The sequence below is a fragment of the Ictidomys tridecemlineatus genome, chromosome 6 (assembly GCF_052094955.1).
Source record: "Ictidomys tridecemlineatus isolate mIctTri1 chromosome 6, mIctTri1.hap1, whole genome shotgun sequence".
NCBI lineage: Eukaryota > Metazoa > Chordata > Mammalia > Rodentia > Sciuridae > Ictidomys > Ictidomys tridecemlineatus.
The window spans coordinates 2253431-2278982 of record NC_135482.1 but is presented as its reverse complement, the minus strand read 5'-3'; the positions used below and the strand labels follow the sequence as shown (position 1 = coordinate 2278982).

The window sequence follows — 25552 nt, the reverse complement described above, 5'->3', positions numbered from 1 at the left end:
AGTGGCCACTTGGCACAGGCTGCTGAGTCCCAGGTGGACACCAGGGATGTTAGGCCTGGGCTCTAAAGGGATTTGAACTTGACCTGCATTGCCCCCCGTGTCGCCACTCATCACTGGCAGTGGCTCCGGTGGTGACTGTGCTGAGGGAGAACAGATCAAGGGAGCGTGATTACACAGGCAGCATGTGCGCAGACACCATCCTCAGGGCTGCTGTCTGTGTTGTGTCTGCAGCATCCAGGAGGTGGCACGTCCTTCTTTCCCTCCTCTGTCTCAGCACCATCTCGTAGGGCACCTGCTCTTGAGATAACATCCAGCCCTGTGGGGTTTCAGGCTGGTGGTGCAGGAGCACTGAAGGGATTATGGCCGGTGACTGCCCTGTGGATTGCCCTCGTGATTCCACCTGGATTCTGTGTCCCTGCCACTCACCACCTGGTGCAGGGATTGACCCTGGGTTATGAGGGAGGGACAGTGCGGGCTGTGCGTGGAGCCAGTGGTGTGCACTTCTTCCAGACTTTGCCTTCAGGGTTATCATCTTTGGTGACATTAAATCACCGTGAGGCATCAGAGGGGTATTTGTCCCACAGAAATCTGCAAATGCTACAAGTCATGGCCTCTTTCCTGAGTGCTGGTTGTTAAACGTTTGCCAGCTCACTCCTGATGCTGGGGAAGATGGCAGGGCGTACCCAGGCTGTCTTCCTTAGAGTCTTCGCTTTGGGGAGAGTCATGGAAGGTTTCTAAGAGGTACAGGATGTCATGAGGGTTGTGTCAGGAATGTGTGGAATATTGTGTTATGTGAAGTCCCTCCTTTTCAGCAGTAGGTCCCTTCAGTCAGTTCCTGAAACTGTGGATATTACTGAATCTTATATACCCTGTACTTTTATCTCTACATGAGACTTACGGGAGAGTTGATTTATAAATCAGCATAATTTATATGTATAAATGGATACACTGGACAGAGCAAGAGGGCATGAGATCATTGTGCTACGCAGAGCAGCAACTTAAAACTTATGCATTGTTTTAAGTTTTATGGCTAATTGTGGAGAGCCCCCTCCTTTAGCTCGTTGTTGACTTGGGCTATATAAGAGCTTTCTTTGTTTGTTGGGGGTAGGGGGTACCGGGGATTGAACACAGGGGCACTCGACCACTGAGTCACATCCCCAGTCCTATTTTGCATTTTATTTAGAGACAGGGACTCACTGAGTTGCTTTGTGCCTTTCTTTTGCTGAGGCTGGCTTTGAACTCACGATCCTCCTGCCTCAGCCTCCTAGGCCTCTTAGAGGAGTGCGCTGCCGAGCCTGGCAGGGCTTTCTTACCCCAGTGAGGTGGTCCAGGCTCATCAGTCCTGTGTGCCCATTCAGCTAGGAGTTGTTTCTGTGTCCTCTCTCGTTTGCTAAAGGGAAACCTGTTGGTGAAGCACTGTCAGGGAGGCAGAGCGTCCTTGTTCCTCTTCTGATGGCAGCTCTCCCTGGTTTCCAGGCTGGACTCCTTGGTTCATGTGCCCTCCTTCTCTGTCTGGTCACACGGTAAAAGGGAGACTGAGGCAAAGGGGTGAGGCTTTCCTGCTGTCACACCAAATGCAGCGATGGAACATGGTGGGCAGACCCCCTGGTGGGCTGCCTCTGTGTAATTCAGGAGTGGGTGTGGGGTGTCAGTCCCGTAATTACACCCAGTAACCCCGGCTTAGCAAGCTGGGATGGGATAGGTTCCTCTCGCTCCTGAAATAAGCAGTCAGTTGGAGAGGCCCACGTGGCCAGGACCTGTGGGTGGCCTTCAGTCTCCAGCATGAGGAGTTGGGCCTCTGCCATGCAGCTTCAGGGAGGTGGACTCTGCCCATAGCTGGAATGAGTATGGAAACCGGTGTTCCCTAGTCAGTCCTCCAAATGAGAACTCAGCCTCACTGCCGCTTTGTGCAGCACCGGGCAGAGGAACCAGCTTGGCCCCACCTGGACTGGGCCTGCAGAGACCGAGGAAAGGCCTTCATGTTGTTTTCAGCTGCCATGTTGGTGGTAAGTGGTAACAAGCAACAGAGGACCATGGTGTGCAAGGGACGGATAATAGCACAGAGCCCTTTTTTTCTTTCCGTCCGGCTCTGGGTTTCATCCAGCAGTGGAGTGCCCTGCTCCCCTACAGACTTCAGCATTCTCCTGTCTACGTTGCTCCCGTACTGCTCAGAGAACAGTATCCATCATGATTTATCATAGTAACAACAACAACAGCAACAACAACAATTAGAGCCTGCAGTTCATTTAGACCTGATCAGGGAAATGAGCTGCAGGTGTTGGGAATTGTGCCTGCTTCCTGTTGGCCTTGATTGTAAGCTTCCCTGAGCAGGGAAGGCTCAGGTTTGGTGAGACCCCACACTTCCAAGGTGTTGGTGGTATATTCAGGTTCCAGATTCACTCTGTTGTTTGTATCAGCCAAAACATTGAAACTGTGGAACCCTAGTCTTTGAGATCTGAGGCCTGATGCACAGTTACCCCGGAAAGAGGAACAGTCCAGGCGAACTCCGTGGTGGCCAAGGTCAATGCCTGGAGAGCACCTGCGGGCAGGAGGAGCAAGAACCCTATGTTTAGACAGAACTGGGCATCTGGGAAGGCCAAAGGCCTGGGGTCTGTGGGAAGAGGCTGATGGAGGAGAGCAGCCCAGAGAGAGCAGATGCTCTGCTGGTCTTTGCAGGGGTCAAGCTGAGCACTGATCCACACTCAAGGTGGGGAAGACCCATTTGAGTTGACCAGGGCCAAGCCCTGAGACACTCACAGGTGGGGAGCGTATCTTTCCTGAAGGTCAGAGGACACTTTATAAGTCATGGGTATTGGTTAGAGAGCTTAGAAAGTTTTGCTCATCACTAGGGTATGTAAAACTAAATGTCTCTCTGCCCCAGAGCTTGAAAGCAGGACCCCACATGATTAAATTATTTTCAAGTGACTTAACTGTATCTTAGTGAAAAGTTAAAAAATATTTATAGTAATACAAAAATATTGAGTACCCAGCAAGGAAAAAATCCACAGTATTTACCTTCCAAAGTCATTGTCAGGCATGCAAAGGTGCAGAAAATTATAACAAAAAGCCTCAATCATGACTGGCTTGGGAATGGCGTGGTGTGAGACTTGTTAGACAGTGACATTAAAGCACTTATTATAATTGTATCTCATATGTTCAAAATCTAGAGAAGCAGTGAACATGTGAAGTCAACATGGAGGATGTCAGAATGATCCAAATTGAACTTGCAGCGATAAAACTACAATGAAAGAGATGAGAAAAACACCATATGGGATTACCAGCAGATTAGACTTTGTAGAAGAAAAGATCCACGAACCTGCAGGCACACGATAAAAGCCATTCAAAAGAAAAGAAAAAGGATAAAACAACAAGATCACAGTCTGTAGACTGCGGGGCAGTTCAAGCGGCTCACATGTGTGCAATTGGTGTCTTCTGTAGGGGAAAACAGAAAAAACACTGGGAGAGACATTCACTTTTTAAGAGAAAATTGGTGAAACTATGAATTTATAGAACCAAGAACATGAATGAGTGCCAGGCCTGCAGTATGAAGAACTCTGCCTGTCGTGATCAAGCTGCTTCAAGGCATCAGTGACGGGAAGGTCGGAGGGCACCAGAGGAGAAAAGGGTGGCAGCAGGTTCCTTGTCACAGACGGTTCAGACTGGTTCAGGCGACAGTGGAGCAGCTCTGTGAACTGCTAGAGGAGAAAACCTGAGCTTGTTAGCAAACAAGTATATCTTCAGAGACGCGGGTGAAAGGGTGAAAGAAATGCATCTGTAAACTTAAGGAAGCTAGAAGAAGCCACAGGAGGCCAGGGTGTCCATCCAGCGGAAATCCAGTGGGAAACTTGGAGTTAGCAGGGGGCTGACCCCAGGGAAAACTCGGGTCTCTGCACAAAGACCAAGAGCCCCCAAACCTTCGGCCACAGCAGTACTTTCAAATACTCTTTCTTATTGCTTAAATCTCTTTTAAAAATAATTGGAAGGTCAAAGCAAAAATAACACAGTAACAGCTCTGTTGTGGGTTTTTAAGACGATTGAGTGAAGCCGACAGCAGCACAGGTGCAGGCTGGAGGGGAGTGCACTGCCGGTTCCTGGTGTGCTTGGAGGGACACTGCTGATGGCGGGCGTGGTGCCGGGGGGGACACTGCTACCATCCCCGGAGCCACCAAGCAGCAGGCCAAGAGCCAACAGAGGCCAAGTGGAGTCTTCCAGGACGCTCGCTGTCAGGAGGGCAGAGACGGGAGCAGATGCGATGTGTGGCGCCCAGATGCAAACACATAGGCTCCTTCTGCCAAGTGACTAAGTATGTGACAGGTGGACGAGTAAGCTCCAATCAAAAGGCAGGTCCAACTATGTTCTTCATGCATTTTAAATATAAAGGCACGAATAATTTGATAGTCAAATGATGGGCAGAGTTATTCCTTGCTAACACCTATCTGAGTAAAGCTAGAGTAATGTCAGAGTAGATTTCAGAACAAAAATTATCATAGAAAAAGTGTTGTTTCACGTGGTAAAGTGTTAACCAGAGGGCAGTAGCAACCCTGAGTGTGAACTGTGCGAATGGAGGAGCTTCAGAGCACACACAGCAGAACCTAGTGAAGCTCCCACCAGAGATGGACCAGAGGGCAACCCTGAGTGTGAAACGTGCTAATGACGGAGGAGCTTCAGAGCACACACAGCAGAACCTAGTGAAGCTCCCATCAGAAATGGACCAGAGGGCAACCCTGAGTGTGAAACATGCTAACGGAGGAGCTTCAGAGCACACAGAGCAGAATCTAGTGAAGCTCCCACCAGAGATGGACCAGAGGGCAACGCTGAGTGTGAAACGTGCTAATGACGGAGGAGCTTCAGAGCACACACAGCAGAACCTAGTGAAGCTCCCACCAGAAATGGACCAGAGGGCAACCCTGAGTGTGAAACGTGCTAACGGAGGAGCTTCAGAGCACACAGAGCAGAACCTAGTGAAGCTCCCGCCAGAAATGGACCCACAGCTCTAGGTGGAGTTTTCAGCTTCTTTTCAAGAAGCAACGGAACAAATAGAGAGTCAGCAAGGGTACAGGGACCTGAAGAGCACTTCCAGCAAGCTGGACTCAGTGACTTTTGTGGAAATTTCTAAGCATGCATGCTCCTTTGTAATTATTTTTGTACACAGAACATTTTCCAACATTGACCAATATTTTACCATATTTGAATCTAAAGGATTCAAGAAATATGAGATCTGTTCTCTGAGCACAGTAGAAATAAATTAGGAATCGGCAAGTTATCTAGATATCCAAGTGATTCTAAACTAACTTACTTTTAAGTAGCCCATTGATCACAGGAAAAAAATCAGAAGGAAATTAGTGTTTTAAAGGACAAGAGAAATGCATTTTAGAATTTGAGAAATGCAAATAAAGCAGTACTTATGTGGAATTGATGGTACTGAGTGTATTTGAGAAACCAAAGGTGTCGTCAAATCAGTGATTTTGGTTTCCTTCTTAAGAGAGGAGAGAGAATAAAACCAAGTTTTTTTTTTATTAAATAAAAATCAATAAATCTGTAGTCAGACTGATCAGGAAAAAAATGGGAAAAGACACAAATTACCAAGATTAAGACTGAGAGAGATAACATCATTAAAAATTAAATTAATATTAAGAGGATAGGGGACTGTTATTCAAAATATTTTGCCCATTTATTTGATAATCTAAAGAAAAATAGGTGTATTTTTCAAAATACACAAACCCAGGTTGGCCAAGAAGAGAGATAATCTGAATATTCCCATATTTTTAAAAGACATTAAATTAGTAATTAAAAACCTTCCTACAAAGAAAGCTCTTGGCATGGGTTACCTCACATTTAACAAACAATACTAACCGTACATGAAGTATTTAAAAATAAACAGAAGGGCATACTTTCCAGTACATTCTATAAGACCAGCATTTTTCAGTTACGCAAACCAAAGGCATTTCAAGAAACAGAACTACAGACTGTTATCCTTCATGAACATAGATGTAAAAATCCTGAACAGAAATTTTTTAGCAAATCAAATTCAACAGTTTGTAAAGTGAATAATATATCATTGTGACATGTGGTTTATCCCAGACTGCAAGGTTGATTTAACTGTTGAAAAAGCAATCAGTAGAGTTCATTACATTAACATATTAAAAAGAACAAACCCACAAAAATCATCTCAGTATATATAGAAAGAAAGCTTTTGACAAAATTCAATACCCATTCCTAATAAAAGCTCTCAGTAAACCAGGAATAGAACAGAACTTCCTAAGCTTGATGGGGTCATCTGCCAAACCTGGCGCCCAACTCATACAAAGTAATGTGCATCTGACACTGTCCTCTGAGATTAGGAACAGGGCTCCATGCTCCTCCCCGCTGCCATTCAGTAGGCTGCTGGGGATCCCAGCCAGTCCCGTGCGATGAAAACCAAGAAATGAAAACAGACAAGCATACATGGCATCCAGACTGAAGGGCGAGAAGGAAGAGTGGGTTCATTTGCAGATGACATGAGCATCTTTTTTGAAAATCTGATGGCATCTACAAAACCCTACTAGAAAGGAGAGCTTAGAAAGGTTTCAGGATAGAGGATCATCGATATGTAAAAATAAATTGTGTTTCTATATATTGCCAGTGAGAAATTAGAAATTGAGGTTAAATGAGCAGTGCCATCTATAATAGCATAAATGTGAAGAATTTGTGGTGAATATGACCAAGGGTGATGTGGGCCATACACTGGAAGTCATTAAACATTCTGAGAAATCAAAGATGACCTGATGATGTCTGCAGATTGGAACGCTCAAGATCATCAAATACGTTTCCCCTAAGCCGATCACACATTCCGCTCCATCCCAGTTAACGATCCAGCATGTTTTTGTACAGAAATCTAAAGCTGATTTTAAAATTTTAAAATACACAAGCACTAGGTCCCTAGAATAGCTAAACAACAGTGAAGAGGCTGAACAACATTGGAGGATTAGTCCCCCCGCCCCCTTATCAGAGTCATGAAGTTCACAAGTGTGTGTCCTTGGCCTTGACAGGTCAGTGAGATGGAGGAATGTTCAGAAATAGAGCGACAGTGACATCCAGCAGGCTCGGGAGAAGTGCAGTAGCAAAGCATGTGTTATATTCATATGAACATGACAGACTGTGCAGTTGCCATTCAATGTTGGTAGGTCAAAGGAATTTGGATTTGTATATTGTACCATGTTAAAAATTACCTCAAAACGAACCAAAGATCTGTAATGTAAATCTAAAGTCATAAATTTGTAAGAAAAACATAGGAAGTCTTTGTGAGCTTGACTTGGGTACTCAGGATTTCTTAGAATGGCACTAAAATCAGGGAACATTAAAGGTGATTTTCGAAAAATAAATTGGACTTCATCATCCAGTTAGGAATCTCTTCAGATGCTGTGGTCTTTCCCAGGACCATCATCTTAAGAGCTCCGTCAGCATCGAGGCTCAGCCCCTTGCAGCCTCTCCTCCAGCTCACCCATGGTCTGCTCCACACTCTGTCCAGGCAGCGTGGACTGCAGATGTCCACAGTGGGTCGTCTTTGCCATGGTGCTTGGAGCACAGCCAGTCACCCGGGAGCTTTGGGCACCCACCGGCAGCCCTGGCATCTGCACTCTTTTCTAAATGAGATTTGTCGCTGCTTCCTCATGAAAACAGGCCTCTCTGGGAGGGGTTTGTCAAGAAGTTCATGGCACATCTGTGAAGTGATCGTGATTCCATACCTCACTGCTCCAGTTCCGTGTAGCTTCAGAAGAACTTGTATTTTAGATTATAGTACTGTCAAAAATCTACCTTAATTCCTCTCTAGAGATGAGAAGGTTGTGTACTGTGATGTCAGACGCACACTGATCTACACAACTTGCCAGGAGGGTTAGTTCTATGCTGAGCTCATGTTTCCTGAGGCTTTCAGAGTGAGTGGTGACGGCCCTGTCCTGCAAGGCCTAGGTCTGGATGCCCTGTGGCCTCTTCCTTGGGCTACCTGGCTGCTTCAGTCTTGCCTGCCTTGAGCAGCTGACCGTGCCTTTTGGGTCTGACCCACCTTCGCCCCGAGCTTGTGTTGAGCATGAAGAGGGCAGCAGCCATGTGGCGTGACCCCATGTTAAAATGAGCCTTGGAGAAGTTGTTTTGGAAGAATCCATTTGCAGTGTGGCTTCTGCCCTGTCATCTATCAGAACCTTAGACCTCAGGGCCATTTAATGATGGCAGGAACATTCTGTGTGTGCCCACTTGGTGACCACAGTGTGATCCTGATGTTACTTGTCTAGATTAAACATCAGACTCCCCATGTCAAGGACTCAGGTTACCACAAGACTGCCCTCACCTCTGGCACCACTCTGGGACTCCAGGTCACCCACACTTCTGAGTGACTGGCTATAAACCTGGCATGTCTCAGAGCCCTGGGGTTGGATGATTGGTTGGAAAGGCTCACAGAGCTCAGGAATGCATTGTACTCATGGATGCTGCTTTATTTTAAAGGGGCAGGTCTGGATCACCAGACAAATGAGCAGGTCCATGGGACAGAGTCTGGAAGGGTCCTGGGGACGTCGAGCTCTTTCCCATGTTGCCAGCCGGGAGGCTTCACAGAGCTCCATGCGCAGTTCCAGAGGGTGGGGGGGTGGTGGTTCTGTGGTGTGGCTGAGCTCCATCTCCAGCTCCCCTCCACTTTCCAGGGCTCCAGCCAGGCTTGCTCCCTCTAGTGGGCAGACACCCTCCTGTGACTGAGGCCAGTCCAGGTCTTAGTTGTGCACCAAGGAGCTGCTTGTGTAGCTGGTGTCCCTGGGCCTGGGGTCAAGCAGAGGCATGTCTACAGTGTGCAGGGTCATGGACACACCTCCAGCAGCTGCTCCTGGGTCCTCAGAATACCTCCTGGGCTGCAGTGACAGATGCAGTACTTGCTCCGTGTGGTGTGGAGGTGTCTCTTCCAGCACTGTGGGGTCAGCTGGCTTCCTGGGCTCTTGCTGCAGGAGTGAGGGCAAGCGGTTGAGAGTTCTGTCTTTGCATCATCAGCACATTCCTGAAATGGTGTTAAGTTTTCTAAATAAATCTCCCTTCCTATTGATTTCCATTAAAATTCCTGAGGATAAAAGTTATTTTCTTATTTTCACAAGAGGTTGTGTGAGCGTTATGAAGTGCAGCGGTGTGTGTTCATGACGAGAAAGACCTCCTTTGGGCATTATGGGTCAGGTAGTTTAGTGGAGGTGCGGTTTCCTGAGCCAAAGGGACACTCCAGGAGCGTCATCAAGTGTAGCCATCTTCTCGACTGGCCCAGACGCCACCTTGAGTCTTGTTAGACTTGACCCATCAGCCTCTGGTCCATGGGGCACAGGTGCCCCTTCCTTGGTTGCTCTGGCTCCTGGCCTGGCCTGCAGTAGCAGGTGCTCCCCCTGTGTGGGCGGTTGGAGAGCCAGCAGCTGCAGCCTGCCGGCTGGGGTCCTGGCACAGCCAAGTCGGGCCCCCCGTCTTGCTTTTGTAGACCATTTGGTCTGGAGTGTTCCCCACCTCAGCCCACCATTGTTTTGACTCACTGGTGGCTGTGAAGCAGAGTCCTCAGGTAGCTACAAAGGCACTGCTGGGCCTCAGGCTGCAGGTGGCCCAAGAGTGCGGACTGAGAGGAGGCTCACCAGGTGGCTTGACAGGAGGTGGCTGCTGACTCAGCACTCCAGCATGGATTCCTAGACTGGGCTCCAGCATGCCTCTGTGGTTTCCTGGTTCAGCCTGGAGAGCAGGGTAGGGGTGGTTGCCCTGTGAAGTGGCCCAGACTTCAGTTTCTCATCCTGCCCACCTCTGCCACTGCGGGGCCCTGGGTCCTCCAGTGGGCAGGTGAGGCAGCCTTTTCTCCGCTGTGGAAGGCTGACCTGTACCACACCTGCCGTGAGGGGTGGGTAGCTCAGACCAGGAGGCTCTGGGTTGGAGAGGCCCTATGTTCACTGCCAGCCGGCTCTTGTACTTTTCTTTTTGTCTTTTAAATCTTACTGGAGAAGTTGTGCCCTCAATTCAAAGCCTATCATTCTGGGCTTATACCTGGCCCAGTGTAAGTATGGTGCCCTCGGTTCTCTGCTCCTGCAGAGGCTGAAGGTTTCTCAGGTATCTTAAATGTGTGTGACTATGCCTGGTCTTTGGGCAGATAAATCTGAGTAGTGTCTGATTCTGCGTCAGCAGTGGTTTTAATGCCAGGTCGATGGGATCATGTCTTTTCCTTTTTAGCATAAATCCTGGAACAGAGTGCTCTTTCAGTCAAGAAGAGATGTTTTCATAGGATTCATCTGTAGGTCTGCTGTCGACATCACTACGGAAGGTGCTCAGCAGACACCAAGGTCCCCTCTTCTGCTCTGATGGGACCAGGCCCTTCCTGGTGATTTCCCAGCACACCTTGCCCTGGCACACAGGGCATTGTGGGGAAGTCTTTTCAGTTTGAAAGATGACAGTAATTACATCTGCCTGCTCATTCATTATACGACACCCTTATTTCCAGTGAAATGGAAATTTCAGTTTCAGAATTATTGCTAACCAAATTACCTTTATCAGTGAAAGAGCATCTGCTCACAATTACTTATAAAATGGAAAAAACGAATCTTTTCAGCATATACATTCACAGCTCTGATGTATATAAATTGAAAGTCAAGCCTGGAGTTCAGCAGTCCATTTTTCATCCTGTTCAAAACAGGAGGCAGCCCTGCCAGACATTCATTATGCACATTAGAAGGTGGCTGGAGATGGGGCTGGTCCACTTTGTCACTCTTCCTTACCTGCTTCCAGAGAAGCTCAAAACCAGTGGAAAATGGGCCCCTGCCTGTGAACAAGGACACTCTGCAGCTCATTCTAGGATGGATGTTCTGTCGTTTGTCCTAGCCTGGCCTTGTGCTGTGCTGCCCGTGCCCCTTGCTGCATCTCACTCAGGTTCCTGATGGGCGTGGCACTAGCCTTTCAGCTCCTTTCAGGAGAAAGGGCAGGCCAGGTGCTGGGTGCTCGTACTGGGGGAGTCTGGTCAAGGAGACGGCTCAGAGGCTCAGCTCCCTTGTCCTCCCTGCCTCTGTGGTGTCTAGCTCCAGGGCAGGAAGCAGGCCTTGCCTTCCCTGTGCCTGTCCTGAGAGGCAGCCTGGGAGAGCTGAAGAGTGGAGAGCCTTCCGTTCCCCAGGGCCTGGCTGTGTCCTCCCGGGTCATCACTGGGTTTGGGTTTCCCTCCTTGGCCGGCGCTCTTGCACATGCCGACTGGGCTTTGCTCTGTGGAGGGTGATGACCACGTCTAGGTGCTGGTTCCCAGAGGCCCAAGGGTGGGGCTGTTCCACTGTTGGAGGGGGTAGTTCTGGGTCCTGTCTCCACTCTGTGCTGCCATATGCACAACTTTGGACAGGTTGCCTTGCAGGTGAGGGCCAAGGGTCCCCTGGTCAGGGTATGAGGCATGTGACCCTGCAGGGAGCTGTGTGAGGGAGATTGTGCAGTATGCAGATCTCTGTGCCCTGGCTGGCGTGCACTCCTTGCCAATTCATCATCACTAGGGGAGGGCTGGGAATGGGCGAATGGCTCTTCAGCCTCCTAGGGATGAGCAATGCAAAAGTCAGCAGCCACTCCACTGTCCCTGTCCAGTCGCTCCTCACTAACCATGCCACCACTGCCATGGCAGGACCTGACTATGTCAAAGAGTGTTGTGACAGGCGTATTTAATAATCTGGACCCTGCACTGACTCCACTTTTACTAGCGCAGCTCAAGGCAGTTTCTACCAGTGTTAAGCAGCCCTTCGGCATTCTACCTTTGGGATATCGGTTCTCATGCATTCTTTCTCTCTACTGCACATAGACACCGTGGTCTGCTAGGGAGAAATCAAGTCCAATTTATAAGAGAGGCCTTAAAGCAAGCACTCACCTGCACCCCTTCCGCATGCACAGGGCTCAGGTGAACAACATTGTCAGGTCTTACCCAGTAAATAGAGACTTTCTGGAGGTGGGGAATCTCTTGGAGACTGAGTCAGGCCTGCCCACCAAGAGCTATGTGACACCTGCACCAGTCTCTCTCAGTAGTCACAGGACTGGGGCAGGAGCCACAGTTCCCCAAGCCTGGCAGGCACTCTGCTGCACACTGGGGCCCATCACAGAGAAGGTTGACATCTCCAGAACTGGAAAATAAACAGCTCTGACGCATGCCCAGAGGCAGGTGGCACCTTTCTAAGACAAACTGGCCAGAAACAACCCTGAAAAATTAAATGTGTTTTTGGAACATCTGTCATTGAAGTAACCTTATGAAACAGTGAAAATCAAGCCTCCGTGCTCTATTTGCAGCCTCAAAGGCATCAGGGCAAGAAATGGGCCTGCTCCTAGGCCTCCCTGGTGAAGATGGATTGATAAGGAGTGCACACCAGCCAGGGCATGGTGCCCTGCCATCCTGCACCAGGCTCCCCCGCCCCCCCCCCCAGCTCCCTGCAAGGCCATATGCCTCCCACCCTGACCAGGGGACTTCAGGCCTTACCTGCAAGGCAGTCTGTCCAAAGGTGTGTATGTGACAACATCTGAGTGGAGACAGGACCCAGGAAGGCAGAGCTGCAGAATGGGAGTGGCCACCTCTTGGGCACACCAGCCCTGGGAGCCCCAGGAACAGTGCTTTCACCACACCCCTGCATGCCACTTTGAATCCCCCCATCATCCCTGCTGGTTCCAGGTCCCGGTTTCCTCTGGGAAGCTGTCCCTATCACTGTGGCCTGTTCCTCCCCAAGTAGCCAACTGCCTGTTCTTTGAAGCTCATTCCTGTCATCTGAGTAAAAGACCTTGTTCAGAAAGTTCTCTTGGTCTCCAAACTGCTGGTTTCCAGATATTGTCAGAGTTGAATTTCACATGGGCTGTTGTGCCCCACGTCAGTGCACTGGGCTGTGGTGAGGCTGTCAGTTCTAGAGGGCTGTATCCTTGGGGAATGGACAAAGGTCAGGGCTAGACAAGGAGCCACCTTGGGGGCTCAGGTTCATTTTTTAGCTGCAGATAATTTCAATTAGAAACGATTTTTATAAATATATTTTTGGCAGTGCTGGGGATCCAGGGCCTCATCTGTGCTAGGCAAGTGCTATACCTTTGAGCTTCACTCCCTAGCCCCTTTATATTCTTTAAAAAAAATTGCTTATATAGAAACATGCAGGGTCATCTGTCATGTTTGCATGGAAGTGTTCTAGATCTCTTAATAAAGCCAAAACAGGGCATGCCTATGATCCCAGCTACTCAAGAGGTTGAGGCTGGAGGATCACAAGTTCAAGGCTAGCCTCAGCAACTTGGTGAGATTCCATCTCAGAATAAAATAAAAAAGGACTGATAATGTAGTTCAGTGATAGGGCATTATTGGGTTCAATCACCCAAACAAAAACAAAAACAAACCAACAGAAAAGAATCCCACCCTGTCTATAGGAAACGAGTAGGAACTGCACCCTGTAAGCTGCCCTGTTGCCTGGCCTCCAATTCCACCTGCTACCTGACCTAGTACAATGTCCATGACTGGCCCTCTGCTGGGCCTGGAATCTCTCGGTCCCTAACTTTGTTCTTGCAGAGGCAGTACGTGGTGGGCATATGGGTACTTCTGGGCCCCCCGTTGGCCTGGGCCAGGGAGCCTCCTTGATGCTCTCCTCTGGGGTATCATGGCTGGTGCGGCCCCCAGCACCTTGCTCCCAGGCTGCTGCAGGAGCTCAGAGGAGTTGTTGCTCCTCTCGTTGGCCTCTTCTGTGGTCTTTCTGTCTCATTTGCATTGATCTTGAACACTGGATCCTTTCTGCCTAGCCAGCATCCCACCACCTTCTCTCTTCTCCACACCTACCTGTATCAGTCTGTTTTTTATTACTGTAGTGAAATATTGGAGGCTTGACACTCATAAGGAAAGGAGTTTTATTTAGCTCACGTTTCTGGAGTTCAAGGACAGTGCTGGCATCAGCTTGGCTCCAAGGAGAAGTCATTTGTAGAAACCTGGAAGTCTTTTATGTTGGCCTGGGTGTGCCCAGATCTCTTAATAAAGCATAGACAGACATGTGCCTATGATCCCAGCTTGGGAACTCCTGTGAGAGGGAGAGATCCACGCCCAGGACCTCACCTCCAGCACAGGAGCCCTGTGGATACAGACCACATCCAGCTGTAGCATAGTCCCCGACGGGTGTCCCGCTGCCGTGGCTCTGGTCAGCTGAGGATGGCAGCAGTTGGGGAGGAGGGTGACAGTGTGTGGACCTGGGAGCATGTCGGGGGCGGGGGTAGCTCTGGCTGGGGCAGGACGTAGGGGTCTCAGGCTTGGCCTGGTGAGAGGGAGGATCATGTGACTGAACTGGCTTGGCTCTGGGGATGCTGGTTGGTGACATGTTGCTTTCAGAGGCTCTGCTATCTTCAGGAGTGCCCCAGACTAGAATCCAGAGGCCACCTGGCCATGTCCAAGGACATGTCAGTGGGCCTAGGTACAGAGGAGCATTTTACCTGAGGGGGGTGAAGGTTGGCCAATGTCCTGCACTCTTGAAGCCCTATCACCCTGGACACCAACCTGGGTCTGGCAGGGCTGTCGGGTTGGGGAAAGAGGGCCTACTTGTGGGCTATCCAGATGTGCAGGCTTCCCTTGTGTACTGGACTCAGGTCTGCCCAGGTCACAGGTGTCTTCACCATCCCTGTCACTACCCCCCCACACCCACTATCATCCATCCCCCCAAGAAGGGTGGGCTGGGAAGGCTTGTGCAGAGTGATCTGTTGCTGGGGATGTGCTGGTTGACAGAATGGGGTTCAGGGACAGGGCCTTGGGGGTCAGATGGCAGCTGTTGTGGTCTGCAGAGGGCTCCCCTGACAGCCTTCGGGGCCTGTGTTTGTTTTGTACAGAGCAAGTGCACCGGCACCTGGACCAGCACGAGGTGCGGTACCTGCAGTTCGCCTTCCGCTGGATGAACAACCTGCTGATGCGGGAGGTGCCCCTCCGCTGCACTGTGCGCTTGTGGGACACGTACCAGGTGATGTTGTATGTTGTCACATTTCTGGGGAGTCTCCTTTAATGATACTGTTCCCAAATGTGCACACCACAGGCTGTGCTCTCTGCACAGTCCTTGCTGCCCCAGCCCCTCAGCCGTTGCTGTGGGAGCTTTGCTGAGGTGCTGGGAGCATGCAACTCAGTTTGCGGGTCCAGACTTAAATGAGTTCAGGCTGTGAGTCTGAATAGCGTTGCCCCGAAGTCCTGTGCTTCCTAGTGGGGTTCCATGGGTGGGATGACAGCAGCTACTCAGCTTGGCTACCCTAAAAACCTTCTCCTTGCCGTGGCTGGATCCTCCTGCACTTTGCCTCGTCTCATTTTGCTCTCTGTGTGACTCGTGTTTGAGTTCTCACAGCACCTTCCTCTAGACTGAGCGCCTTCCTGAGTGGGGGCTCTTTCCTGCTGATTTAGGACGTGTGCTGCCGCTCCTCTGAGTGGGTGCAGTAATGATGCCTTTGCTTTGCAGTTTGCTCAAGTCCACACCCAAGGTGCCAACCACCCCAGTGAAGGCCAAGAGGGTCAGCACCTTCCAGGAGTTCGAGAGCAACACTAGTGATGCCTGGGATGCTGGGGAAGATGATGACGAGCTCCTGGCCATGGCGGCCGAGAGCCTGAACACTGAGGTGGTCATGGAGACAGCCCACCGCGTCCTGCGCAACCACAGCCAGCGGCAGGCCCGGCCTGTGCTGCAGGAGGAGCCAGTGCCCACGCAGGAACCAGCGCCTGCAGCAGAGCCGCTCACAGCTCCAAGCGGGGACCTCCGGCTGGTGAAGTCTGTCAGTGAGAGCCACACATCCTGTCCCGAAGGTAGGCGGGGCGCACCAAGGTAGTGACATGCCTTTCGTCCTGGGAGACATGAGATGAGGGTGCCTGTTGTTTATGCAGGACTCCCACCCAGAAAATCTTAAGGTCACCTTCCATGGGGGTGCAGTGTCCCCAGGCAGGGGAGGTTGTCTGTGCTTTTCCCTTCAGGTCCTGATGTGCTTTTCTTTGCTCCTCTGAGCTGTCACTTTCCTCCAGAGGAAGTGGCAGGTCTGTTGGTTTTTGGGGGTGATTCCCAAGAGGGCCACTGAGGAGCATGGTGTCTTGTGGGATCCCCATCTTCCTCTGAAAGATGCTGGCTGTGCCGAAGGCTGTCTTGCATCCCTTCCTCAGGTTTAGGGTGCTGTCTCCGCATTTACAGATGAGAAAGCCAGAATCATCATGGTAGCCTTGGACGCAGACCTGCGCTTCGTACCTGGTCTAGTTTTCAAAAACGCCTTCTGGGAATTAATGAACTTCTAAAATGTTCCATGTCTCTTGAACTAGAATATATGAGTTATTTCACATGATCATTTTTCAGTATTGGAATGTAACAAATTTGGAAGTCTTTAAGCTTACGGATGGACAGCCAGATGTGGCTCTTGCAGCTGATTGAAAGTCCTGGTGATGATGGAAGTACATGCTTCCCACCTTCCCATGCTTAGTCCTGCCAGGGTGCTTTCAGCTGTGGCACTCCTGGTGTTGCCTGCTCACAGATTGTGCTGATGTTGAAACTTGACGAGCTGTGAAGGCCACTTCTCAAGCCCCTGGGGGTCTGGGTTGAATTTGTGACAGCTGCCTCTGTTAGTGATGGTCTTCCACACTCCAGATGCCAGGGCTGAGAGTGGGCAGGACTAGGAGGTGTATGGTGGGATATCCTGAGCAGATGCAAGCTCAGAATGCATCCATCCAGCTGGGGGAACCATGGGATGTTACCCTGCATGCCACCTCCTGCAAAGAAAGCAAAGTGATGGTGCCCGAGGAACTGTGTGGCTGGGAGAGGGCTCTTGAACTCCTTGCTTTGGCCTTCATCTGCCATGGGGTTGGTCATCTCTCCCATGTCTGCTTTCTGAGCAAGCTTTTTTTTCAGCACCTCAATACAATAACAACAACAACAACAACAACAAAATTGTAATAGTATTTATTGATCATTTGCTGTCACCAGCGCTTTAATAATAAACTTTGCAGTAGCTCCTTAACCTCATGTCTTCTAGGAGGGGAGGCATGTTGTCCAGTCCTCTTTCATGGATGAGGCATTGAGAGGCCTAGGGCTGTCCCCTGAGTGGTGGGACTGGTGTTCGGGTCCAGGACACCTGGCTTGGAACCCTGCTATTAGCTACTGGCCCTACCCCCTGGAGAAGGGGTTCTCATCAAAGTGATCCTGCCCACAGGGCCCTGGGGCACTGTCTCTGGACACATCAGGTGTATATGTATGTAACTGTGTGTGGTACAGGGCTGGAGATACTACCTAGCATCCCGCATTGCTCAGGGCAGCCTCTGCCCCCAACAGAGACTGATCAGTCTCTTGTATCTGTAGCAGTGAGGCTGAGGAGCCCTGAAATCGGAGGCACCTGCTGGGGACACTGGTTGCATTGGTGGTTGGGAGCAGAACCTGTGCAGTGTAGGGGGAGAGTAGGTGTGCTTGATCCCCCAGTCCTGGCCTCTGAGATCACTGGACATTTTCCTCAGCAGTGGCATGAAGATGGCACACTTCTGTTCTTGTTTTCAGGGACTTAAGATCATAGCTGGAGTGAGTATTAGTGGGGACAGGCAAATTTGTGAGTGGATGAAATGTAGAGTGTCCAGGAGCCAGAGGACACTACAACACTTGTCTTGTTGTAGAGGGTGCAGGGTAAGGTCATGGAAGTCTTCAGGGAGGAGGGGATGTTTGTTGGAGTCCAGGCTCAGAAGGTCAAGGCTTTCGGGTCTGAAACAGTCTCTCTGAGCAGGGCTGTGTCTGACTGTCCTGCCTCTGTGCACTTTGCAGGTCTCTGAAGGCAGGATGGTGCCCCAGCTGTCTGTTCTTCTTGGTATCCTGTGCAGCTGCTTGTGTGTGCTTCGCTTGGACCCTGTGCATTGCTCCTTAGGGCCCTCACGCAGGCTGCTCAGGCCATCAACCTGAAGTTCCATTTTACTTTTCTGCTGATAGGAACAGTGTTTTGCCCTTCTGAGCATCCTAAACCGTTCTGTCCTGTGGGGCACAGTCCAGTTCCAGTGATTGTGTTCATGGGAATCTGTGCTTCTGCCTTCCTGTGTGGTGCCTTGGGGACCTCAACATCACCTGCGAGTACCTGTGGCCTGTCTACTGTAGTCAGCCTTGGTCTTCAGCCCTGCAGGGTAGCTGGATTGAACATGCAGTGTGGTGCAGTGGTAAGCCCTGGGCTCACCAGCCTTGGGCTCACCGGCCCTGCGCTGTGGGGTGACGCAAAGGTCCTGAGCAAAGCATGTACAAGCAGCCACCTGGCCAGATTGTGAGGGGAGGAGGCTGCTGGGCAGGATGAGCTGCAGGGTAGCACTCGTGCCCTGCCCCTCTGCAGCTGCTGCCAGTGGTCCTGCTGGCTCTACGGAGCTGAGCTTTGCGCCATTCTCTGGCGTGTATTCTTGCTTCCTCTTGTATTCTGTTTTTTGGAAGATGAGGTTGCTAGACTAGGAGTCAGAGCCCACAGAGTCTCTTGCCGGTTGGTCCCAGGTAGCACTGCTATGTGACCTGGAAGCTCTGAACTCCTTTTCGTGGCTGTCCCTGGCCCAGGTTCCTGGATGTAGCATACTGTTATGCCATCTCCAGTGTCCCAGAGAGCCCAAGGGTCCCAGCGGTGTAGCAGCAGGAGGTGCCCTGGTGGGGGTGGGGCCCTGTATTTTGCTGCCACTGCAGCCCACCCTTGCCTGCCTGGCTTCCTTGGTTTCCTTGAGATGCTGTTCTCTTCCCAGCCTTCCTCCCCAGGGCTGTGACAAGGTCTGGGAAGTGGGCAGGCCAGGGGGAGTCTGGAGGCAGTGGCGTCAGAGGTGCCTTGGAGATACAGGAGGTGCTCTTGGTGTGTCTTGGTTCCTCCCTCACTGTTCTCCTGCCTTGGAAGGCTACATCTTTTCTTGTTACGTGTTACTGGAGGCTCTCTGCCCACGTATAGGTCTGGGTGAGCCCTGCAAGCCACTAAGGGACGGTGGGCACCGCAAGTGAGAGGCCACCTTGATGCAGGAGGGGGGTATGGGCAGCAGTGGGCAGGAGGCTCACCTTCACCTTTTCCTGTTCTCACTCTTGCAGAAACTGCCAGCAACGTGATCCCTCTACAGAGGTCTCAGTCTCTTCCCCACTCGGCCACCACTGCAGTAGGTGGGACGTCTGACATGAGCACCCTTGGAGGCTCTGCTCTGAGCGAGAGAGAGGCTTATCGTCTGGACAAGTTCAAGCAGTTGCTCGCGGGCCCCCACACAGATCTTGGTGAGTCCCTGCAGGCTGGAGGACGCCAGTGGCCGTTCTAAAGGAGACGCTGGGCATGGTACATAATGCACATGTCCCTGTGTGAGTGCCTCATGGGGGTTGCTGTGCTCCGTCCCCATGCCAGAGCCTGCTAGGACACCAGGGATGCTGACAGCGTCCTATGAGGGGCTATGTTAGTGCCTTTCCAGCTTCTTCTTCCTCTGCGCCTGGATGGACCTCTCCTGCTGTCCTCTGCGGCTCCTTCAGGCTGGCTAGGTGGCTGTGTTTGTTTTTATAAGCATGGGTTGAAGGCTGGCTCACAGGGCTAGGGCTGGCTGGTTACCACCCTCCTGCTCTGCTGACTGCTTTCCTGCCAGAAAGCAGAGGGATCAGAGGGTGGGGAGACAGACAGCTAGGCCCGTGTGGGTCCTGGGTGCAGGCTGGGGGTGGGGGAGGGCAGTCACCAGTGCTGGTCTTCCCCAGAGCAGCGTTGTGGCCAGACCCTGAGGTGTGTGCTCGTCCTCAGTTTCCTCTGGCAGAACCCCACTCTGAGGCAGCTCTGTTGTGAGTGCCACTCTGCACTGGGTGTTTGCTGGATGGTGGAAGGTGCAGTGCCTGGATGGGCCAGGAGATGGCGATTCGGGCATGTGGATGGGGGGAGGGCTTACCCAGCCCTAGTGCTCAGGAGGCTGGGGCTGAGGCTGTGAGGCAGAAGGTAGAGAGAGGGCAGGACGTAGTTTGGAGCCATGAAGGAGGGGAGCTCTGGAAAAGTCTGAAAAGCTTCTGATACACAGCTCCAGTTCTGAGGGGATTTCCTCTGCTTAGTTTCATTTATTTTTTGACTCAGCGACACACGTATGTGTCACAGTATTACAAAGCACAGAAGGGGTAAGTGAGAGTGAGCCAGAGCCTCTCGCCCTGTCTCGGGCTCCACTTCCCTCCTTTTCATTATTCCAGATGTCTTCTTCCAGAGAGAGCTAGTGTGCACATTGTGTTAAACATTGTATTTTGATGTCGTTTATTGTTGCAGAGAAGTGGCCACTCAGTTTGCCCTCTCCTAGATTCACCATTCTCTACATGAGTTTGTATGTGTGTATTTTTTCCTGAGCCATTTGAAACTCAGAGATATCCTCTTCTACTCTGGAAAACTTTATTGTGAGTTTTCTAAGAGTGAAGATATCTTCTCAAGTAATCGTAGTGCAGTTTTCAAGTAAAGCAATTCAACATAGATGTTGTACTGTTTTTTTTTTTTTTGGTACTGGGGATTGATTGAACTCAGGGCCACTCGACCACTGAGCCACATCCCAGCCCAATTTTGTATTTTATTTATAGACAGGGTCTCACTGAGTTGCTTAGCACCTCACTTTTGCTGAGGTTGGCTTTGAACTTGTGATCCTCCTGTCTCAGCCTCCCGAACCACTGGGCACCATTCTATTTTAACAATACTGCTGTAATAATCTGTCGTCCATAGTCACACTGTGCTATTCTTCATTTCTTTGTTCCTTTGTATGGAACCCAAGCTGGTTGGTACATTCCTTTCAGTCCCCATATGCTTAGCTTTTCTTTGTGGTTTTTGATCTTGATATTTTTATAGAGTGAGTACAGGCAGTTATTTGGTAGAATGTCCCTGAGTTTGCTGTTTCCTCATGATGAGATCCAGGTTGATAAGTTTTTTGGCAGGAGTATCATGTAAGAAATTTGTGTTCTTGGTCATCATAGCAGGAGGCATGAGGTTGGTTTGTCCTAACATGGTCATACTGACTCTGGCCACTTGATGGAGGTGGTGCTGCCAGCTCTGCACACTGAAAAGTTACTCTTTTTTCCTTGATAATTAAGAAGTGTCAGCTAGGCATGATGGTACATATCTGTAATCCCAGGTGCTCAGGAGGCCGAGGCCTCAGTAACTTAGTGAGACTCTGATTCAATATAAAAATAAAAAGGGCTGGGTGTACTTCAGTAGTAGAGTGTTTGCCTGGCATGTAGGAGGCACTGTGCTCAGTCCCCAGTACTGCAGGAAAAAAACAAAAAAAGCAATTTGTAGAAACTTTTGAGCCTACACACACACACACACGTATGTATATTTTAACCTTTATTTACATGTTGTGCTGAGGTACATGAGGTACCTCACATGAATTAGGCAAGCACTCTACCACTGAGCTACAGCCCCTGCCCCTTACAATATATATATTTTTGCCACATGAAAGGTAATATTTGACTATATGTTTTCCTATAACAGGTCAGGGGGCATCCCTTGGATGCATATCACATAATTTATTTCTCCAGCTCCCTAGGTTATTCCTTGTTTTCTGTTATTACAGACAACTTGAAAACTTCAGTATCTGAACCTCTGATGATAACATTTGCAGAATGGCCCTAGATGTAGGTGGGCGGGAGGGAATAGTACCGGATGGCTCCTGTGAGTTTGGCGTAAGAACTGGGCAGCTAGAGGTCCCATCCACCAAAATAGGAAATAAAGGCAGACTGTTCTTGCAGGAGCATGGGCTGTGGTTTATCCGTATTTCAGATGCTTCCTTTGCTAGCGTGCGGTGTGCCTTCTTTGCAGGGTCTGGGAGCAGCTGAGGCAGGGGAGGGGCAGAACCTCATGGTGCTTGTGGGTCAGGCCCTAGATTTGGACTGCCTCTGTGGAGATCCTGAGCGCGTGGGGAGGTCCCGGGCCTCAGGGTCCTTGTGCATCTGGAAGACGTGCTGACGGCAGGACTGAGTTTGCAGATTGAGTGGGACGGTGCATGTAACATGCTTAGGTGAGAGGGCCTACACATAGTATGCTCACAGATGTCGCTTACTTTTATTATTATTATTTTAGTATGCTCACAGATGTCGTTTACTTTTATTATTGTTATTTTATTTTCACTGGCCTACTTACCCTCTAACTTGATTTTTCTGATGTTGATTGTTATGGTATGGTAACTTTAGTGCTGAATGATAAATCGAGGTTGTTCACAGACAGCTTCCTGTTGTGCTTAGAGGTTTCTAAAAGTCGAGAGGTTAGGAGGTGTCCGAGGGAAACAGATATGCCTGGTGGGAATTCTGGTCTAGTCAGGCTCTGCGCACCAGCTAGAATTTCCTTGTGGATTTAGTCATTGGAGCAACTTTTGGAAATTAAAATCATACTTATAAATGAAGCTTCCAGGGTTGTAAGAGAATGAATATGTATGGGTAAGTCAAAAGGTTAGCATGTAGAAGTCAGATTCCTTTGTGAGGTTGGTTCAATTATGGATTTTTTCTTTCTTCAGAATTCTATTTAAATAGTACAATCTAAAGCCAACAGTTAAAGTCAGAGCTTAAACTGTACTGGATTTATATTTAGTGGTAAGAGAAAACGTAGTGGGTAAATTGCCTGTTTCTTAAGGCCTGTAAGGTAGCTCCGAGAAGAGTGGAACATATTCCTTTCACATTACGTAAAAACTTAAGTGGCAAATATTTGCCGACTTCGGAGAAGCAAATTGCTGATGTGCGAAGTGCCACAGAACGATCGTGCCTGCTGCATATCACCGTCCAGCGAGTACTGCTTTGTTTAGCTTGTGCTGCTAGGAGCCTGGGGAAGAAAGTAGCAAATAGAACTTAACAGCTCATTCCCCTCTTAGCATTGACTCAATATTTACTCACACAGAGACTGCCTGTTTGAAACCTGAGAAAATGACACTTAGAGGCGTCCTGTTTGTCACGTGTGTCTGGTGAAGGGGAGTATGATTTGGCAATGTGCAAAACACGCAGTTTCCTGAGAGCTGCTGAGCGACTCCTGGCAGCGGAGGGCCTGGAGGGCGCACTGTGAGGAGCATTCAGACCCTAGAAGAGGCGGCACCCTGCTCTTGGAGGAGTAGGCCCGGCATCCAGTCATGTTCCTGCTTCCCTGAGGGAGAATCTAGTCTGGCCTTGGATCAGGAGGGTTGTCTGGCCCTGGGCGGAAGGTGGCCAGGTGTGGAGCCCTGTGCCTTGGCAGTTTGGATGTGGGCAGAGGCCCTTAGTGTCTATGGCTGGAGGACAGCACGCACAGGGCCTGCGGGGCCTGCGGTGATAGGGGGAGTCACGTGCTGGCTGTGCCCTCACTCCTATGTGACTGACTCAACAAGTGACGCAGCCTCCTGGTCTCCTCTCGTCAGCTGTGAAGAGGAAGCAGGTCTACTTGCAAGGTCCTTGATGTCTGTAGGGTCTTCAGCCAGTATGTTTGGCGCCCTGCTGTGTCAATAGTCACTGTGAGGAGTTGGGAGCCGGCCCTGAGGGCCCTTCCTTCAAGGAGCTAGCCTTTTAGTGTTCAGGGGCAGATACACTCAGCACTCCAGATGCCAGCGGAAGTCCACAGGCATGCCTGGAGGACACAGCTATGCCGAGAGGTAGGGCTGGGTGGTCAACCAAGACCCTGAAAGGGTGCTTTCTGGCTGAGACCCTTGAAGGGAGGTGTTTGAAGACGGGGAAGGCATTCCAGGGAGAAGAGTGCAAAGGTCCTGTGGTGAGAGAGCTTCAGAAATGCTTGAGAAATGGCAGCTACGGAGCTCTGGCCTTGGTGGGGTGGGGAGAAAGGGAGAAAGCCGGTCGGGTAGGAAGTGGCCAGGTCCCAGTATTGAGAAAGCCAGATGAAGGCTCTCTGCTTTCCTCTGGACACAGTGTGAAGCCTCTGGGAGGTTTGGAACCTGGACTGGTGAAGCTTGGAAGGAAGGACCATGAAGAATTTCACCAGAGCATTGCCTGGGGCCTTGGACTAGGTAGATTCCTTGGGCAGCTTTGCTGGTATGGAGGTAGGGAGGGGCAGGGGTCCAAGGGTGGTTGATGGAAGATGAAGGCCCTGGGGATGGGTGTGGTGGGGTGGTCAGTTTCTGGCACTGCTGGATGGAACTGGGTTGGGCATGATGTTGGGTACACTGGGAGAAGGAGGGAGCCAAACCATCAGAACCTGGAACCTAGGGGTTGCAGGAATAGGGGATAAAAACCAGAACATGTTAGGAGCTTGGGGATGAAAGAAATATGTCCCTTCAGCTGGGAAACAAAGTCATGGCCTGAGGAAACAGACCAGGGAAAGCAGTCTATTTAAATGTTTGCATAATTGCTGCCTTTGTATGTTGTGTTACTAATCCCCACCAACTGCCCCACCCCAGGGCCCCAGACACTACCTGCCTGCTCCTGTTCGCTGGTTTGCTGTTGGGGAGATTGCTTCTAAGGTTAAGTAAGCAGCAGGCTCAGTCTCCTGGCTGTGGGGCAGGGCAGGGTGGGACAGTGTTGATCTGGTCTAGGCTTCCTGTCTCCTGGTCTCACATTTTTAGTTAGTGCAGGCAGCAGGATTCTTAGTGCACTTCAGAGGCCTGAGGAAGTTGTTTTGTCTCCTGTGGGTTCTGTTGGAGAACTTAGCATCTGGGCCAGGAGCAGCAGGCTGGCCCTGGGCCTGGCAGGCTGGCTCTGAAGAGCTGCTCCTCCCTTCTTGGCAATCTGCCAGCCCGCCCAGTGCTACTCTCTAGTGGCCATACCCTGGCTCTGCAGCCTGTGCCACAACAGGACAGCAAGGTGCAGTGGCAACACTGCCTTGGGTCTTTGTGCACATGTGTGTGCCCATGCATATTTATCATGATTACTGAAGGATGAGGGCAAGCTCAGAAGAGAGGAAAATGTGAGGGACAGAGAAGGCTTTAATTCACACTTGCCCTGGAATCTCATCAGGGAAGACAGGACAGGATCGAGCTACCAAAAAGCAAAGACCCTTGTGGAGAGGAAATGGATCCCCACTTAGCGACCATACCTGGTTCCTTTTCTAGCCATACCTCTGTGCATTTGGTGCCCAGGCTGCACTCACCTACTTTCTCCCAGTGTCTCCACCCCGTCCCTGCTGCACCCTGGCCCTCTGCTCCCTCCCAACCTGCCCCTGCCCCTGCCCCTGCTCTTTTGTGTGGCTGGCTGGCTGCCTGTCCTCCCCAGTGCTTTGCGTTCTGACTCATGGCTTAGTTTACATCCTCTTGCTGTGGGAGTGTGGGCAGTGCTGGGTCCCTGAGCCTGAGTCTACTGTGCCGGTTCATCCCGAGTGAGGCTCCTTACACCAGCTGGACAACTGGGTGCCAGCAGCTGCCTGGATGTAGGTGTGAGAGATGTGGCAGCCAGTGACTGGCAGGATGCCTTTGAAGGTCTGGTTTTGTCTTTGCTCTTGTGGTTTTAGGAGCAAGTACTTCAAAGAGATCTGTCTTAGTTGGTTTTCTGTTGCTAAAACAAAATATCTGAGACCAGGAGACTTACAAAGAATGAAGGTTGGGTCCAAGAGCATGGTGGCAACTTTCTTGATGCATCATGACATGGTGACAGAGGGAAAGTGTATGTCAGCTCAGATCTCTTCCGTTCTGGGGGCCTAACCCCAATGATCTCTCAAATACTCCACC

General features: G+C 50.4%; 2 protein-coding genes across 2 annotated transcripts in view; both read left to right on the top strand.

The window, feature by feature from the left end:
• Positions 1–25552, top strand: part of Tbc1d22a (TBC1 domain family member 22A) — a 327374-nt gene that overhangs the window by 201349 nt on the left and 100473 nt on the right. Inside the window, exon 11 of the mRNA XM_005335015.5 lies at positions 14818–14945. Within this exon, the coding sequence (XP_005335072.1) occupies positions 14818–14945 (128 nt within the window). The remainder of the gene's footprint in view (positions 1–14817; positions 14946–25552) is intronic.
• LOC144365241 (TBC1 domain family member 22A-like) lies at positions 15412–19255 on the top strand. The gene is made up of 2 exons (XM_078016389.1): positions 15412–15769; positions 19023–19255. The coding sequence occupies exons 1-2, from the start codon at positions 15412–15414 to the stop codon at positions 19238–19240; spliced, it is 576 nt and encodes a 191-aa protein (XP_077872515.1). The 3' UTR covers positions 19241–19255.